This window comes from Pantherophis guttatus, chromosome 3 (genome assembly GCF_059756535.1).
Source record: "Pantherophis guttatus breed Tessera chromosome 3, ASM5975653v1, whole genome shotgun sequence".
Classification (NCBI taxonomy): Eukaryota; Metazoa; Chordata; class Lepidosauria; order Squamata; family Colubridae; genus Pantherophis; species Pantherophis guttatus.
Window position 1 is genome coordinate 62,008,151 of NC_142065.1, and position 19,807 is coordinate 62,027,957.

The following is a 19,807-nucleotide window of genomic DNA, read 5'->3' on the forward strand; positions in this document are numbered from 1 at the left end:
TAATAATTTCATGCCAGTGTTATCTATTGGCCAAAGGTGATTCCTTGCTTCCAGTCAACAGAAAGTGTATATGTGTATATTTCTTATCAATTCCTTCTTGTTCTACACTTTGCAGCTTGCTTTTCTAGCCTGTTACTTAAAGCCCCCCTTTTTTCCCCTCTCAGATTCATCACACAAGTAACAAATCCCCAGAGGATGGCAGCTGTTGTTTTGCTTGCATTACATTTTTTTTTCTTCATCTAGCTCAAAAGGCTTGAATAAAACCACTACCAACAAAACCTACTGGGCTAGGCGAAGAAACCTTTTTAAGGACTTCAAGAGCTTGTATTTACGGATTGTTACATTTTGAGAACAGCTCTTCTTCACAAGCCATGACCCATTAGAATTCCCCCAGGAAAATCCTCCAGCACTGTATTTTCTCCCCTCCCCTCTCTTAGAAAGTAAATAAGAAGAGTCTGCAATAAGGAGAAGTAAAAAAACATTACAATTGTTCACAAGCTTGTCCTACTAAAATAACTAAGCCTTGACCTGGAAAAGAAACCACCTTTGCAATCCTGTACACCTGTATTCATCAGCAAGTACAACTAATTCAAAGAGAGCTTGCTCTCAAGTAAGTCGATTCAGGATGGCCATGCCAGCCTTCTTTCCTCTGCACTTGACGCACATGGCCCTGCAGAAAGATTCCCACAACCCTCTTAGACTTGGGGGTTTTATTTTCTGTGCCTGTCTCATCCTAGGCTTTCTGCCAAATAACAGTTTTCCTGCGATGGTTGCAATTCCCTACAATTAGGAATAAGGCAAATCAATATCATCTCAGCAGGACTTCCCAGTTCCGACTACGGGGAAAATAGGCCGTTTCTCTCCCCTATAACCCTCTTCGGATGAAAACTGCCACCTCCCAAGCTTCATCTTTTAATAGTCGCGAGCGGCGGAACAATAAATTGCTTTCCACCTTTCGGCCTCGTGTCCCTCCTTGGACGCAAGCGAGCTTTCCCGCTTTCCCTTCGCAGACCCGACAGACGACGCGCTCCGATTGGCCGAAAGCCGCCGCGCTTGGAACGTTGCAGAATCCTTAGCTTTTAAGATCCGGATCACGTGTCAAGCTCGGAAAGTTCGGTCGCCCTCGTGCGCGCGTTCTATCGCGCTCGGACATCATTAGGGCGGATTGGATTCCGCTGATCCGAGCTCCTTTCACAAATCAACCTCTCTATCCGGGGCCCGGTGGAGAGAAGGGGTCGCTTGCTTTACCTTTGCCTACAATTCTCCATATATATATATATATATATATATATTGTCCGAAGCGAACATGCGCTTAAAGGGCAAAGGATCGGCCATTCCTCCGCGTCTAGCGCAGCAAGGCCGGTTCTGTCGGGACCAGAACGCAGCTAGAATCTCTGCCGCTCAGGTATTCGCGGATTACGGGACATTTTTTGTAATGCGGTTGGATTATTTCGATTTTTTTTCTCCCCCCCCCCCTTTTGGACGCTCTACCAACAAACCTGTATGAAATAATTTCCCTATTTGAGAACCAGTGCATCCTTCTCTTGCCGCCTTAAACCTACTTTTTCCGCCAAGTGTTAAAAAAAACCCCTCTTATTTGACAATCATGCCCAGCATTTCGCCAGTGTTTCCCCCCCCCCCCACTTTCCCCCCCAATCTGGTTAATTTTTCTACTTCTGAAAATCACTAAGGCAAGAGGGAAAGTAATCAGCAAAATGAAGTGGGATTAGGAAACGCGTGGGAGAACCATTCACGCGCGCGGATTTGGGAATAAAAGGCTGTCGCTTTTTTTTTTTTTTTAACCGTGGGATTATCGATGCTGTAATGCAACTCTATACTAGTTTACTCGTTCCCCTATATATTGAAGAATTTCCTTTCTGACCATCCTTTGATAAACTTTTCGAAAGAGATGTTTTAGAAAGAGCTGAGCCACTTAGCAGCTTAAGCCGTTAGGTCTCCTGTGTTTTTAAGATTTCCTTCTGTGAGGATCTAATAACATAAATAATCGCTGGGTTCCCGGTGTTCATACCGTGTGAATGCTTAACAGTAATTGGTAGGAAACTGAGTTTCTCAATTTAACCTACGTTTAGGACTAGAGCCTGCTAACGTATCCCTGCTCCTGGAGAAAGTGGAAGCAGCCTTTGGAACCTTTATGGGGTTTCTTCTGCACTCAAGTATAAAAACTTTTGTGAAAAGATTTTTTTAAAAAAGGTTTCATATTATCTTTGTGAAGTATTTTTTTCCTATTCCCAGTTCTCTTTACAATTACATTGAGAATTGCTATTTTTATCCTTGGATTTTATTTTATTTTTTAGTATCTTTTTGAAGTGTTAAATTAAAATTTGAAGTCTCCATCTTTCCTTTCAAACTTGGTCTTATCTTTAAAAAAAGTAGCAAACTTTCTTTTCTTTTTTAAAAATGTTTTTAACATAGGAAGGCCATGAAATAGGTGGCCTGTTTCCCTTATTATGGTGAAGTTAAGCATGGTTACACAACAAAGTTTTCTGGACTCACAAAACAGACTGCACCATAAATTTCTCAGTAACTGCTTTGCATATTATAATGTGCTAAAATATAGGTAGCTAATTTAGTAAGTCATGCAGACACAGATGTTTTCTTACTGACTGAGCTGGTTGCTATTTGTGAATCCAGCTTACTTCATAAGGCTGTGGTGAAGATAAAATACAGGAGAAAACAACCATATATGCCATTTTGAACTCTTGGACAAAAGATTAAGCTATCATTGTAAGATATGAAAAAATCAGTTAAGTTCCCCAAAAGTTAACTCCATAATTTGTTGCTATCCACCAGTCAAATTTATGAAATGTATAAGCACAGAAGATAGTAAATTTTTAGATTTACTTCCATAGAATTGCACTTATAGAAACTATAAATTTATACTAAGATATTTTATATATATATATTTAAAATACTCATTGAAAACTGTCTTTATAGCATACCTAAAGAGAGGTACAAGCTAAGGAAATACGACCTTTTAAAAAATTACAGATAGTCCTCAACTTACAACTATTCATTTAGTGACCATTCAAAGTTACAACAGCATTAAAGAAGTGGCTTATAACCATTTTTCACTCTTATGACCATTGCAGCATCCCCATGGTCACATGATCAAAACTTAGATGCTTGGCAACCAGCTCGTATCTATGACGGTTCCAGTATCCCTGGGTCATGTGATCACCTTTTGCAACCGTCTGATAAAGTCAAAAGGAAAACCAGATTCATTTAACGACTGGGTTACTAATTTAACTGCAGTGATTCTGCAGTAAATTACTCAGGGTCACCATGAATCGCAAGATGGCTGGGAAATATTTAATAATTATAATAATTTATACATTTAAGTAATATGACAATAAAGTTAACAGTTTATTTTCTCCAAATTTCAGGATTCTTTGATGACAAAGCAGTTTATATGGGCAGCTTTAGTATAAAAAATTGGGATTAAGATAAATTTACCATGCAGAATTTTAAAAATCATCTTAAAAGGGGAAATAGTTATTTTTGAATGATAGCTTATCTGTTTCCCTGGCAGCATTGGCACACGATGAAGGAGAAAAGTAAGTTACATGTTTTCTCACTACCATTCTTCTATTAAAATGTTATAGTGGCACTGGATCATCTTATATAGCTGGTTATGATACAAATAATTTCATTCTTGCATTTGTGCATAGTGATATATATTAAACTTGCTTTAAGCAACAGAATTATAAATTGGGTAGATTAGCATGCATAACAGTTCTTTAGCAAAATAACTGTTAGAAAACAGATGCCTAAATTGGATGTCTTCCCCAATATGGATGTGATTTTAAAAATATTGGCTGCAGTCCTTGAAACACTTGTTCTTCATTAAGTTGAAATAAATCTATCAATGTTTTAATTAATAACTATCTCAGCCTTAGTTATCAAAAGTAGTAGTTTCAATATTTCATACATATGAGGCTTAAACCATTCATGAATTTTTCTTTGAGATAAGGTTGCCTATCTTGCAGTTTTCCAAGCCTTTTTGAGCAGATTCCTCTACAACTCAGTTTTTGCTTAATAAAGTGAGTGGAGGGAAAACTGGAATAAGTTAAGATAAAAATAATTGAGTTTTAAAATGTGTATTTTATTTTGAACATTTCAACTTGTCTTCTTCCTTCAGTCCAATGCACATGGCTCTCCAAAGGAACACACTCATGAAATCATCATTCAGAAGTCACTTCTTGAGTTCCATATTGTCATTACGTATGTAGGCATTGGTAGGAAGTGCAATTTTTAAACTGAATTGGCTTAAAATTCTACAAGCTAGGCTCCAGCAGTATGTAGATCGAGAACTACCGGAAGTACAGACAAGCATTCGAAGAGGCAGAGGAACTAGAGATCAAATTGCCAACATATACTGGATCATGGAGAAAGCTAGGGAGTTCCAGGAAAACATCTACTTCTGCTTCATTAATTATGCTAAAGCCTTTGATTGTGGATCACAACAAAGTGTGGCAAGTTCTTAAAAAGATGGGAGTACCAGACCATCTTATTTGTCTCTTGAGAATCCTATATGCGGGTCAAAAAGCAACAGTGAGAACTGGACAAGGAACCACTGATTGGTTCAAAATTGGGAAAGGAGTCCGGCAAGGCTGTATACTGTCGCCCTGCCTATTTAACTTATATGCAGAGCACATCATGAGAAAGGCAGGGCTAGATGAATCAAAAATTAGAATTAAGATTGCCGGGAGAAATATCAACAACCTCAGATATGCAGATGATACCACTCTAATGGCAGAAAGTGAAGAGGAACTAAAGAGCCTCTTGATGTGGATGAAGAAAGAGAGTGCAAAAGTTGGCTTGAAACACAACATTAAGAAAACTAAGATCATGGCATCCGGCCTCTCAATTCCTGGCAAATAGATGGGGAAGAAATGGAGGTAGTGACAGATTTTATTTTCCTAGGCTCCAAGATCACCGCAGATGGGGACTAAAGCCAAGAAATTAAAAGATGCTTACTCCTGGGGAGGAAACCTATGGCAAATCTAGACAGCATACTAAAAAGTAGAGACATCAGCCTGCCAACAAAAGTGCGTATAGTCAAGGCTATGGTTTTCCCAGTTGCAATGTATGGCTGTGAAAGTTGGACCATAAGAAAGGCTGCGCGCCAAAGAATTGAGGCCTTTTAACTATGGTGCTGGAGAAGACTCCTATGAGTCCCTTGGACTGCAAGGCGATCAAACCAGTCAGTCCTAGAGATCAACCCTGACTGCTCTTTAGAAGGCCAGATCCTGAAGATGAAACTCAAATACTTTGGCCACCTAATGAGAAGGAAGGACTCACTGGAGAAGAGCCTAATGCTGGGAACGATTGAGGGCAAAAGAAGATGGCAGAGAATGAGGTGGCTGGATGGAGTCACTGAAGCAGCAGGCGTGAGCTTAAATGGACTCCAGAGGATGGTAGAGGATAGGAAGGCCTGGAGGAACGTCCATGGGGTCGCGATGGGTTGGGCACGACTTTGCAACTAACAACAACAACAAATAGTTCCTTTAAATTTTGTCTTAACGTTTTTTGTACCCAGCCTCTGTTTTTATAAGGAATAGTTTATGACAGCGGTCCCCAAACGTTTTGGCTCCATGGACTGGCAACGGGGGAGGGGATGGCTTCATGCGTGCAACCTAATCCTGTGCATGCACAGATGAAGTTTTGCGTGCTCAGCTGTCGCTTGCGTGGACTGGTTCCCAACTGGCCACGGACCAGTATTGGCCTGTGACCCGAGGCTTGGAGACCCCGGTTTATGACAAATGAATCCTGCTACTTGTGATTTATTCAATGTATGATACATTGAATGTTGTCAATATTCTGCTCCAATCATGTTCTAAAAGCAGTAGCTTTCTCTTTTTGAATAGTGGGAAAGTTTAGAAATGTCTATAACTTGACCTTTCCCTTCTTGAGGGTACTGAAAAAACAGCCAATGTTTAAAACATAGTTAAAAACAATTCAGAATATATTACAACTCAGGATACTGAATAAGGGGAGTTCATTAGAGCTAAGCCCATTTTTTCCCCTTTGTATTAGTATGGGTGGGTGGAAGAAAATAAAAAAATAAGAGAAATGTCTGAAAATCTCCACAGAGATTTAGTTTAACGACTGGAGGTACTAATTTTTTGTGTGTGTCTATTAAGGAGTGCTATTTTCTATTCAGAGAAGTGGGCATCAGAACCTTGTGATATGTCAGAAACATGGTTGGAATTGAGAAACAATACTATTCACCAGTAAATTAACTACTACTGTCATTTGCTAGTACAGTGATGGCTAACCTTTTCCGGACTGAGTGCCCAAAGCATGCACGTGCGTGCGCAAATGCATGTGCCTGCACCCAAACCCAAAAAATGCAATGCATGCACGGCTCCCCATGTGCATGTGCTCACGCATACGCACACACACGAATGTGCGCATGGCACCCCCTGCACGCACCTCGCACATCCACAGCAGAGACGACCAGCTGGCTGGTGGGAGACGTATGCGCGGCAGAGCTGAACTGGGGTGACAGCTTGTGTGCCCACAGAGAGGGCGCTATGTACCATCTGTGGCATGCATGCCATAGGTTCGCCATCACGGTGCTAGTATCTTCCTTTGCCTGATATTGCATTGCCAAAAATGCCAAAAAACTTCCACAACCTGCAGAAAAAATGCTTTAAAAATGCAATATTTTCAACACAGTTTGATTTAAACTTTGATTTGAGAATGCAAACAGGTAATCCTTGACTGAAAACCCTAATTGGGACTGGAATTATAGTCATTGAGCAAACAGTCATTCATTTAGACATCTTCACAATCACTTTGCTCAACAATCACAATTCTTGCTTTCCTGGTTGTAATGAAGTGTCCAGGTGGATCATTAAGGGACAGAACAAAAGAGCTGCTTGCCAAAGGAGGGCAGGCAGTTTCTTTCGATGCACAGAAGGGGACTCATGCTGGGATGAAGAAACAAAGTTCTTTAGGATCCCATCCCACCTTTGTTTCTCCAGCCCACCATAGGAGTTCTCTTCCCCTCCGTGTGCCATAGATGCAAGCTTCATTTCTGCAGCCTGACAAAGGTTACACACATAAACACCCCATCCATGAAGGGGAGGGGAAATCCATTAGCAGGTGGCCGCAACTTGCAACCTTACCTGCTGGCTTCCCCATTGACTTTTTGGGGAAGCCAGCAGAGAATATTGCAAATGGCAATCTCATGATAACAGGGCACTTGTCAGTCAGTAAGTGTGAACAGATTGCCAAATACCTAGTTCATGAGCACGTGACCAGGGACACCAGTGTGACATTTTACAACAGCTGGAAGTGCTTTATAGACCATAAAGCACCCATACCAAGTCATTGTGACTTTGATCATTAAATGACAGGCTGTAATTTGATGACTACTAGTAAAGTCTAAAATTGCTGTATTAACCTCAGATCTGGATGTACCAAGAAATATGCATTATTTATATGGTGGGGGAAAGTAGCTTGCTATTACATTTGAATCAATCTGTTTATATTTTTTTTAAAAGTACATACATAATTCTGATTTTTATACATTTTTTCTGAAGCAGTTTATCAGCACATTCAAACCTTCATGTATATCATTTTCAGTATTTATGTATCCTGGAGCAGTAAATTAATGAAGGTTTTAGATTAATACCTTCAATTACAGATTTTACTTTAGAAAGCTAATTGTTCATGGCTGTCAGTTTATTATGTTAAATCATAGTTTATTTGATTTTACCATTAATATGGAAAAAAACCTTGGTGAAAAGGTTGTTCTTGTATGTAAATTATATAATAGCAAGTATTCCTTGTATATCAGAGAAGACCAGTATTCCAAAGAACATATATATCACTGAGGTTTATTAAGGAGAACGAACATCCACAATTTGTAATCTTAATGATATGATCTCTCTGGGTGAATTACAAGGTATCCAGAAGCTGGTAGACACCTGATCTGGCATCTGATTGATACAGTAAGTTTAGTAGTTCCTTCAACAAAATGTTGAATGTATCATGCACAAGGAAGTACTTAGCAATCTGGCCACCACATTTACACATCTGCAGTTTTTGGATCACATAAAATGCATATAATAATGCAAAGGTGAGTTTACATAGGCAGCAATAGCTAACCTATTCCATCCTGACCAAGAATGATTCTGATGACTGTTTCTTTAAAATTCCTGTATTTCTATAGAGGTTAAAAAATATTGGGGATGAAACAGTTGTAAGGATGCAAAGGCATAGTCACTCAGTTTTATCTTTTAACTCTGAAAGTAGAAATAATCAAGGAACAGTGTCTCTAATTTCTGTTTGCAGAGATGATTTAAGATATCCTAGTCAATAGTATTAGCAGCTGTTAAAAGAATCAGCAGTATTTTTTCCTGCAGGAGGTTAGCCTTCTGGGTAACTAAGATTGATTCAGTCCCCATACCAGGTCTGAAATGCATCAGTATAATTGGCTTCTGCAGTAGTAGAGATACTTTTTTTTAATACTGTACATTGCCTAAAAGTAAGCAGGATTGGGCAGCAGTTACCAAAAGTCTGTAGATCTAGATGTTTTCCTTGGGGATTTGTTAAAGATTATGCCATTATTTCATTATGCAAAGATTATCTCTTACCTTCTGCTATCAAATGTTGTAGATCAAAAGACTATATTATAAGCTGGACAGCTGCAAGCATCTTGCCAAACAGTGGTATACAAATTACTTCTGTAAGACATTTTCTGAATTTTTCATAGTATAAAATGCACTTATCCCCCCTAAAAGTAGTTGAAAATTTTGGTGCGTTTTATACAGCGAACGTTGCGGCGGGGGGGAAGGAGGGGTTGTGCAGCGCCAATCAGCTGTTCTAGAATGGGCCATGGCGGCGAATGAGCTACGGTGGCGGCAAATGGGCCACAGTGGTAAATGAGTGGCTGCGAACAGGCGGTGGCGAATGAATGGCAGCAAACAGGCCAGATGAATACCGGATGGATGCTGGGAGGCAGAGGTTTTTTTTCTTGTTTTCCTCCCCAAAAAAGGTAGGTGCGTCTTATAGTCTGGAGCATTTTGTACTCCAAAAAATACAGTACATAGCCAAGCTGTAATTTATTTGCTGAGATTTGTATAATGTTCCAACCTAGACTATTGTAAGCTTACACTACAGCTTAGAGCAAAAATGCAATAGAACTTGTTTGTATATGGTTGCCCAACTCACACTTGGCTATGTAATACTAAAAGTGTAACAATGTGTTTACTCACAGTGAGTGTTGCATCTGTTGTATTGTCACTGTCTCTTGATCTGTTTTGTTGCTATAAACCTAGAAAATCAGCATTTGGAGTATCACATTAAAAAACTCTAAAGGAGAATATTAGTAGCTCAGGGTTGAAATGAGGGGTCTTTGGTGCTCTGAGCTTGGTTGGTTTTTTGCAGACATTTCATTACCAAACTCAGTAACATCATCCAAGTAGCTGACTAACTAGCACTGATGGTGTTACCTAGTTTGGGTAATAAAACTGCAAGAAAACAAGCAAGCTCTCAGAGCACCAAGGATTCCTCATAACTTACTCTGTCTCATTATTTCATTGTTCAATTAAGGTCTTAATAATATCACCAGCTCTTTTTTGAAAAAATCCTTCAGTGCTGAAAAGAATACGTTGGATTCCGTAAGCCTCAGGAAATTTCAAGGAATGTCAGAATTATTACCATAGGATCAAATCTCATCAGAGGGAGTCTGATTAAGATTCTGAGGAATCTTAATAACCAATATGCAGAACATCCCCCTGAACTGATCAAAGCAAAATCTAAAAACTTATCTTGTCCCTGATTCAAATCTTAACAGAAAAGGGATGGAAGGTAACATGTCCCCTGTTCCTGAGAAAACGCCTACATTCAGGTATGAAGCCAACTATCATGAGAAAATCTGAAACATACATGAATTTCCTAATACTTTGTTTTATCAATTTTGACATTTTTATTCATTAGTCTTCTATAATGCTTTCTGTTCTAATTTAAACATAGGATAAAGAAATGTAGAATCTTGGAAGAAAAAAATAGAAATTGTACAGTTTTGGTATATTTCATATCACTTCTACATCCTCCTTTGCTTCTAAATGGTGCTTAAGAAAAGGAACCTGTAAGGAAAGCAGTTGGATTGAATGTCAAGCCATCTATTCCTTGCTATTGTTACTTCAAGGAAAAAGAACCAAGAAACAAAACGTGGAAAATATTAGTCTCTTTTCTATACTACATCTGTAATGCAAATTGTTTATTTTTTGAGTGGAGAATTTATTCATTTATGTTCACAGTACAGGTAGTCCTTGACTTACAACAGTTCATTTAGTCTAAGCCCAAAAGATTGTTACAATGGCACTGGAAAAAGTGACTTACTATATGAATGTTTTTCACATTTATGACCGTTGCTGCATCCCCATGGTCATGTGATTAAAATTCAGATGCTTGGGACAAAATTCACTTAACAAACATCTCATTCTGCACCATAAATTTTAGGCTCAGTTGTGGTCATAAGTCATGGACTACCTGTAATTCGTTGGTAGTATGTCATGTTGAGATTAATTCTGTGTAACAGATGGTTGCGTGTGAATTAGAAAGTAAGTTTTGTTATATTTACAAAGTAAGTGCATTGTACCTCAATAGTTTATGGTCGTTGACTTATATCAGTTTATTTAGTGACCGTTCAAAGTTACGACAACAGTGAAAAAAGTGGCTTATGACCATTTTTCACACTTTAGGACTTTTGTAGCCACCCCATGCCCATGTGATCAAAATTCAGGTGCTTGGTATCTGGTTCATACTTAATGTCAATTGCTATGTCCCGAGGTGATATGATCACTTTTACAACCTTTTGACAAGTAAAATCAGTGGAGAAGCCAGATAAACTTAACAACTATGTTACTAACTTTATCAACTGCAGTGATTCATTTAACAAATGTGGCAAGAAAGGTTGTAAAATGGGGCAAACTCACTTAACAATAAAAAGGGCTCAGTTGTGGTCATAAGTCGAGGACTACCTATACTGGTCTAGCCAGTCTTCCCAGCAATTTCTACCCCCTTGTTTTACCTGAGCTAATGCTGACAGATCTGAATTCAAACATGGTATATGCAACCAGCCCTTTCCCCTATTCCCATTCTTTTCAATTCCTTCCTTCCCCCTACCCATCATAGTTGAGTTGAAGCACAGCACACTTGATTGACTCACCCTGTCTTCTTCCCAGTAGTTTCGTTACCCTATTCTGCTGCAGTTGAATTTAAGCTTGACATGTCTCCCTTCCTGCATTGCCCCGTCCCCAACTCTTCATTTTCTTTTCACTGTTGCACACTGCTGTTCCTGGCCTGTACCCGGTGTCTCCCATCTTGGGATATCACTGCCCCAGGATCTTTATCTGTCTGGCCAAAACCCAGATGCTTTGGTTCAGGCACAGATGGCTTGGGACTGTCAGTCCCATGCATGAGAATGTATGGGACTGGGACTGTCAGTCCCATACTGTATAGAGAATGGTTTGCACATCTCTTCTAAGACATTAGCTGCAGAGCAGTGGTGGGTTTCAATTTTTTTTCTACCGGTTCTGTGGGTGTGGCTTGGTGGGCGTGGCAAGGGAAGGATACTGCAAAATCCCCATTTCCTCCCGCTGGGATTTAGGAGACAGAGAATAGATGGGGGCGGGGCCAGTCAGAATTTTTACTATTGGTTCTCCAAACTACTCAAAATTTCCGCTACCGGTTCTCCAGAACTGGTCAGAACCTGCTGAAATCCACCTCTGCTGCAGAGGTATTGACAGTCATACTTTTTCCTTTGGTATATCCTTGTGAAAAGTATATTTTTACAGTTTGTTACAGTCAGTTGAAAGAGGCTGAATTTTATTCTAAGACTTCTTGTAACAAATCTCACTCCAGACTTTGATAACTTATGCGGACACATGCAAACCCCAGAGATTCCACAAAGACATTACTGTATTAAATATGAGATAAATTGAAATAATGCTTTATTTCAATATATATTTCTCATTTATCTAAATATAAGTCATTCGATATTTTGTGGTCTTAAAATATTTAAGAAATACTTTAAACCTGTGCGCCTCAGCATTGGACTTCCTTTAATCTTTAATCTAAAAATATATGAATTAATTAGAGTATATCCATCTGTACTATTTTAATATGTATCAGTTTATTTATTCTCAATTATTATTCTATAAAAGCTAGCAGTTCTTGATATACCTATAATTGTATCATCCACACACAATGAAGTATTGGGGGATTTTCAGAGATTATAGATGTATAAAATTGTTTATTAAAAAAAGACCTACAAGGATTGTATGCACTCAATGAGAACAGTGTACTGGCCTAAATGATTAGTTTAGATGGAGAGAATATGTTGGCAATAAATATGAGGAGAGTATGCTGAACAATAGCTTTCTCCGGGGGGTTTTTTGGTTGCTTTTTTAGCTGGCATTTTGCTTTGGAAATGTATTTAGGAGCTTAAAAAATTGAATTTTGCTTCAATCACAATATTAAACATTATTTAAAGTTTATTCAATTCTGTTTTAAAATATCCCTTTATTATGTAGAACTCCGACTGGCACTGTTACCAATTTGAAGACACTTCAAAAATAAAAATGGCTTTTTAACCTAGTGCAGTGGGATAATAGGTCTTCTAGTGTTACACTTTTTGAAACAATGCTAAAAATAAAGCACTTCTAGTTTATTAGATGAGTTTAAAAGTCTCTTACTGTTCAATGTCAGAGGAACAATTAAGTTTTATCAGAGTAGAACAGGATGTCTCTAGACAAAAGCAACAAAGCATGCCTTGATACTAAAGAGAGAGCTTGTTTTCAAGAAACCTTGTAAAATATGAGGAACATTGTCAGAAAAAAACATAAATCTACTTCAGCAATGTGCTTGTTCAAAGGAAGTTAGTAGCATATAATAGTGCTGAATTTTGCAGTGGTATTTTGAGTTGGTTTCTAGTTTTCTGTAGGTAAAGATGCTAATTGTCTAAAATGCTAGGGCATTCACTTTGACATGTGAATGGAGACGGAATAGAAATAAGAAAGGGAGCTATAAATTTCCCCTTCTAAGGTTTCCCCTCAATTTTAAAAAGTCTTGATTGTTTTGATTTTGCAGTAATTGTTTTCTCAAATAATTCTTCTATTAAGTTTTATATATAGTGTTGATTTTGATGGATTGTTTTTAATTATTTGTGTTACTCTTTAAACATTAATTAAATCATATTTTGCTATTTTAACTATATAAAGGATCCTGAAAAATCTGTAGAGATAGTCAGTCATCCAGGTCATGGTTGTCCCAAAGGTGCTTTTTCAGGAGGCAACTGGACTTTCTTGTTTTTCCTTTTGAAGACGTTTCGCTTTTCATCCAAGAAGCTTCTTCAGCTCTGACAGTTTAGTGGACACTATTCTTCCATTCCCCACTATCCTGTCAGAGTTGAAGAAGCTTCTTGGATGAGAAGTGAAACGTCTTCAAAAACAAGAAAGTCCAGTTGCCTCCTGAAAAATGTTTGTCAAACAAAATTATGGAATAATTTCCCATCTGATATGATAGTATTATTCCAAGAACTGTAACATTCAAACTTGGAAGGCATTTTATTAAAAAAATCATTCTAGCCTCAGTTTATATATATGAGGCCAATTTTATGAGTTTTTCAGCAGAAAGAGACAAATAGGAACCTTTCAGTATTTTGTCTCTGTCAGGTAGTGAAATTTTGCTGGTTTAAGTTCTATATAGGAAAGTTAAACTATAGTACATTGTATTTGGCAGTACTTTTCAGCTGGAGAATTACATATTCCTGATACGTAGATTAGGGTAGAGAAGTTTATGTTTGCTGTTCTTACACCATTTGTAGCCTCTCTTGTTGAATTGTATCCATCATTTTCTTTTTGTCCAGTTCACTTGCTTCATTTATTTTTTGTGGGAATTTTAAAAAGTTTACAATTTTAAAATATTATTTTTTGATAACTTCTCTGTAGTTTGGGTGATAACAGCATATCAGTTCATTGCATGGTTATTTCCACTACAATTTCTTGTGTCTTAAAACAGCAGCATATTAAGCATTCATTAGCGGTGAAATCTGACCGGATATATCCGGCTCGCGTGAACTGGTAGGGCTGGTGGCGGGAGGCTCTGCCCACCCGCCAGGACGTTTTTGACCCCCTGAGCATGCGCAGAAGAGGCTCGGCCGAGTGTAGCGAGCGCGCATGCGCACTCACATCTCCAAACCAGTAGCGAAGGTAAGTGCATTTCACCGCTACATTACATGCTAAAAAACTAGAATTTAGAATTATAACAGTCATGTGAGCATATTATTTGATTTTTACCTCAAGGTAGCATTTTGGTGACTATTTTGGTACCACTTATTTGATCATTGGAACAAATAAGCTCTCCCTCGGGACAGACAGAAAACAAGTTGAATTCTCTTTAGAAGATACAGTAATAACCACATTTGAATTGCTTAAATTCATGGAGGATAAGGCTTTCTATGATTGTTAATTATGATTAACTTCAGGATCAGAGGCTGGGAAACTCAAATGAGATGCTGTTGTGGCATTTGCACTCTACTTGGGGACTATTCCTTGCCAGTTGATTAACAACTCTGGAAAAGATTATTCTTTAGCCTGACCCCAAAAGACAGTGAGAGAAAGGAAGCTCACCTTAATGGATCAAATGGGAGAGGAGTGTTTGTTACTGAGGTTGTCAGAATATGGTATTACAAAATACATGTATAACCTCACATAAAAAGGGAAAGTACATTAATTTGTATAATTTGCATGATATCATCTGCAAGTGGCATGCATTAAATTGTAGTGAATGACATAAAAGAAAATTTGGTCAATTTCATATCAATTCCATCAAGGTCCAATAAAAAGAGTTTTCACTGTATGTTAAAAATGAGAGTGCTGCTCTTTTGACAGAAATCTGCTTTAGTCATGTTCTACTGTGATGCATACCATATGGTGGCACATCAGTGGGTTGTTATTGTTTGGCTATGATGTCCTTTCAGTTAGTTTTCTTAAATATGTGGTTTCAGTCTGTCTACCTCCACGTTGTGTTAGATATATTACAGAGCAGTTCTATTAACAAACAGGAAAATGAAATCCTTTTCCATAATTGCATTTCAGCTACAGTGTTGTTTTTAATATATACCTTCACAGTTTATTGTTGAAGATACATACAAATTGAAGAAAACGATATACATTTATTCCTGTGAATGAAAAGGCTGATACAGGTTTATTTTAAAGGAGACTGGCCATAGTAATAAATATATAGTTTACAAAAAAATGGACAATGATTGGGATCTTACTTTTATTTCAATAAATACAGGTTGTTCACTCAAACGAATTTCTGAGTCAACTAAAACTGTAAGTAGACCTGTCTTTCCATCATCAAACTATCATTCCCATTATTTGGGAATTTGGAAGTTTTTTTGCTAAAAAGATAATAATCAAATATTCCTGATTAACATTAATCAGTATACAAGTAAGGGAAGTAAGCAGTATACAGGTAAGGCAAGAGAAAACACATAGATTAAAACTAGATAAATTTCATAGCAAAAGAAACTAGTCAGCAAGAATAAATGGACAATTATAATAAGGAAAAGAAGAAATAACTGCAGCAGCCTCAAGGCCTACATTAGGATTACCGGTAATATTATTTAATTTATGTATATATTATGTACAGGTAGTCTTCAATTTACAAAGTTCATTTAGTGACTCTTCAAAGTTACAATGGCACAGAAAAAAGTGAGTTATCATTTTTCACATGTACCCCGTTGTAGCATCCCCACGGTCATGTAATCAAAATTGCTTGGCACTTTTGCCAGCAATTTATTCATATTTATGATGGTTCATATTTATGATGGTTGCAGTGTCCTGGGGCCATGTGATCCCCTTCTGCAGCCTTCCGACAAGCAAAGTCAGTGTGGAATCTAGATTCACTTAGCCATGTTACTAATTTAACAAATGCAATTATTCACTTAACAACTGGCAAGAAAAGTTGTAAAGTGGGACAAACACTTAACATATGTTTCTGTTAGCAACATAAATTTTGGGCTCAACTGTGGTCGTAACTCGAGGACTACCTGTAGAACCAGTGGTAAGAAATATCATGGTCAAACTTGCATATGTCATCAAATGATTCAGAGGAATGAGGTAATGAGGACCTCCAGGTGAACCTCCCAGAGTCACTGAATAAAAAACAGAAGTAGACATCTCTTTGGGCCCATTTTTGCAGCCTTCAAATCCTATTGAACCATCTGCTGCTTTTATTTTCAATTAGATTTTTTTTTTGTCCTTTGCCATTCAAATAATAAGGGCTTAGGCCTTCACTAGACTTAATGGGAGAGATTGATAATCTCTCCTTTATAAATCTTATTGTCATGAAATGCTATCATAAGCGTGTGATCTTAAAGTTAAATTGGAGAAGTGGCCTATTAATATTAGCTGTGTCCATTGAATGGTAACTGCCCTTGAAATCATACCAGAAATTTTCTAAATCTAGCTACTATAGTGACTGAATACAGAATACATAAATGTTAGGTACATGTGAGAGATATTTTGCAAATAATTATTAAAATAATAGCAATTGAAGGGCTCAGACGGTTGAGTTTGATATAGTGATTTTGAATAAAATCTTAATAAGGAACACTGTGTCAGAAGGAAAAGTATCAGAGCTAAGGAAAGGTTAAAAACATTGGCCCCCACGGAGAGGGCTCGCAACTTGGGCGTCCTCCTGGACTCACGGCTGTCATTAGAAGAGCATCTGACAGCCGTGACCGAGAGGATTTTTCATCAGGTTCGCCTGATTCGCCAGTTGCGTCCCTTTCTGGATTGGGACTCCTTACGCACGGTCACTCATGCCCTCGTCACCTCCCGCCTGGACTATTACAATGCTCTCTACATGGGGCTCCCCTTGAGGAGCACCCGGAGGCTCCAACTGGCGCAGAGTGCGGCCGCGCGGGTGGTAATGGGAGCGACATGGCGCTCCCATGTAACACCTCTCCTGCGCGAGCTGCACTGGCTCACGGTGGTCTTCCGGGTGCGCTTCAAGATTTTGGTTACCACCTTTAAAGCGCTCCATGGCTTAGGACCTGGTTATCTACGGGACCGCCTACTACCACCAATAGCCTCCCACCGGCCAGTATGCTCTCATAGAGAGGGACTCCTCCGGGTGCCGTCAGCCAAACAGTGTCGACTGGCGGCCCCTAGGGGGAGAGCCTTCTCTGTGGGGGCACCTACCATCTGGAATGAGCTCCCCCCGGAGATACGGGGGATCCCGGATCTGTGCACCTTCCGCGGCACTGAAGACCTTTTTATTCCACCAGGAGGGCTTGGCCTAATCTTTTCCCTCTTTTAATATGTACATTTTAATCTGTTTTTAAATTATTGGGGTGTTTTAATCTGTCTGGGCCAAAATGACTTAATTCGATTTTATTTGGTTTTTAAATTTTTTGTATCTATGTATTTTATTGTTTGGCTGTTCACCGCCCTGAGTCCTTCGGGAGTAGGGCGGTATACAAATCAAATAAACTAAACTAAACTAAAAACAGAAGAAACAAAACAGAAATGTAGCCCAATGCATCTAAAAAGAGAAAGAGAAGCACAGCTGTAATTTAGCAGATTAATTTGAATTAATGTGTAGTTCTAAGTTGATTCAGCTTTGTGGAAGAATGTCTGCCTTTGACAGCATGAAATGTAAGAGACTTTGATACATAAACATGAAAGAGGTCTTACTGTCTTAGAATTTTTAAGACCATTGAACTGTATTCACATGTGGCATACAGTAATTGTGTGACTTGCTTTGTTTTGCGTTAACGTGTTCTGTGAACCCAATCATTGTGATTTGTAAACTATGATTTATGGCTTAGCTTGTGGTGCAAACCCAATCACTTGTAACATCAATCATGCTTAAACAACCCTTTGAACCCAGTATATGATCAGGTATTTAAGTGACATTGATTGCTTATGATTAAAAACTGAAAAACAAAAACAAACTTAAAGGGACTTAATTACTTGAACTTCTAAGGTTCGTTTTGTAAGTTTGCCCTTGTTTTCAATAATCATACTTAGATGCAGGTAGTATAATTTCAAACTATTTTTAAAATCTCTGTAATTAATTTGCATTTGATTAATGTGCAGCATTTACATAATGATTTGGCATACTGTACTTCAGTGCTACATTGCAGTAGACATCTACTGAATTGGAATAAAAAGTATTACCATTGCAAAAAAGAGCTGCAGGTATATCAGTGTGTCTTATAATAACTGGGAATTGCTTAGCAGACCATATGCCTGCTCCTGATTAAAATTTGATATGTTATTTGGTTGAGTTTTTTTAATGTGGTACTAGCTGCCTATGGAAAAAACAAAGTCAACATATAAGAGTTAACTGCAAGACCTTAGAGGTATTCTAGTCCAACCCTCTGCTCAAGCAGGAGACCCCATTCCAGTCTCTTCTTAAAAGCCTCCAGTGATTCAGCACCCGCAGCTTCTGAAGGCAAGCCGTTCCACTGGTTAATTGTTCTCACTGTTCGGAAATTTAGTAAATTTAATTTATTAAAATTAAAGTTAGGAAATTTAATAGTTCCAAATACATATTTCTATGCCTGTAAAGCCCAATAACAAGCCAGCATAGCTTCTATCTTTGCAGCATGAAAGCTCAATGACATATCGTAATGTACATGCATTGAACAGTTAATGCTTTTGCAGCCAAACTAAAGAAGAAGAGTAGAATAGGCTTACTGGAAGCAAAGAATGTACAGATATCAGTAAACCATCACAGGGCTTCTCAAACTCTAAACCTGTTTAACTGGATCTTCTTCGCAACTAGCTCCACATAGCTGGGAAGGCACCTATGCCTTCAATTTCATTCATTACCGTTTCTTCAAGTCTCCATGGTTTGAAGGAATTTGAAAGAAAACAAGTTGATTGGATGCAGAAACATAAACACACACACACACAGAGGGAGAAAGAGAGAGGGAAAAGAACAAACTGCCACTGTTTTGTTCTGAGTTGGAGATAAACAAAGTGTTTCCCCCTCCAAATTTAGAACACTTAAAATGGCCTTTTCAGGTATATTAAGTTTTGCACATTCCCTGCCTTGAAACCTTTCCTATTTCCTACTGAAGCTAATAAGCATACATTCTTTCACTATCACTACCCCCTTCCTTTATTGCTGCCACGCCGTCAAACATTACATATCAAGCTCCTTGAGGCAGGGACCTTATATTTTGTGAAATGCCGTACTTAATAACAATTTGACAGTGATGTAACACAGCATTTATTAGTAGTGATGCTAATACACAATTTCTCTAGTCTTTTGCATTATGTTTACACTCTCCTTGAATTAGCATACTGTAATATGGCCTTGCTGTTCCACACAGAGGTATTATTTTCTGCCAGCTGCTACAATCTGAAAAGAGTTCTTATTTGTAAGCATATAGAAAAAAATGACAACTAAATTTGTTAATATCATTTCGCCTTCAGCTATCAGTTTAGTCCATGACCATAAAAGCCAAGAAAGAATTTTGAAGTAGCACTAAAAGAAGATGGGGTGCCCTGTGGAACAGGGTAACATTATGCATGCCTACTCAGTAATAAACCTTGTAGAATTCAATAGGGTTTACTTCAAGGTAAGCATGGATATGATCGTATTCTAAATTTTTAAATATATACTTTTTGAGGAGGGCATGATTATATTTTAACAGTATAAGAAGTAAAAGATTGCACACCACTCTTCTTCATTTCTAACAACACTTAGTCTTGTGTGTGTCTGAAGAATCTCAGCTTTATCC

The 19,807-nt window shown here is 38.2% G+C and overlaps 1 protein-coding gene across 1 annotated transcript in view; it reads left to right on the forward strand.

Moving 5' to 3' along the window:
- The first annotated feature begins 1,120 nt into the window (after nucleotides 1-1,120).
- Nucleotides 1,121-19,807, forward strand: part of ELAVL4 (ELAV like RNA binding protein 4) — a 120,451-nt gene continuing 101,764 nt past the window's right edge. The window contains exon 1 of the mRNA XM_034415051.3: nucleotides 1,121-1,405. Coding sequence (XP_034270942.1) covers nucleotides 1,307-1,405 — 99 coding nt within the window. The 5' untranslated portion in view covers nucleotides 1,121-1,306. The remainder of the gene's footprint in view (nucleotides 1,406-19,807) is intronic.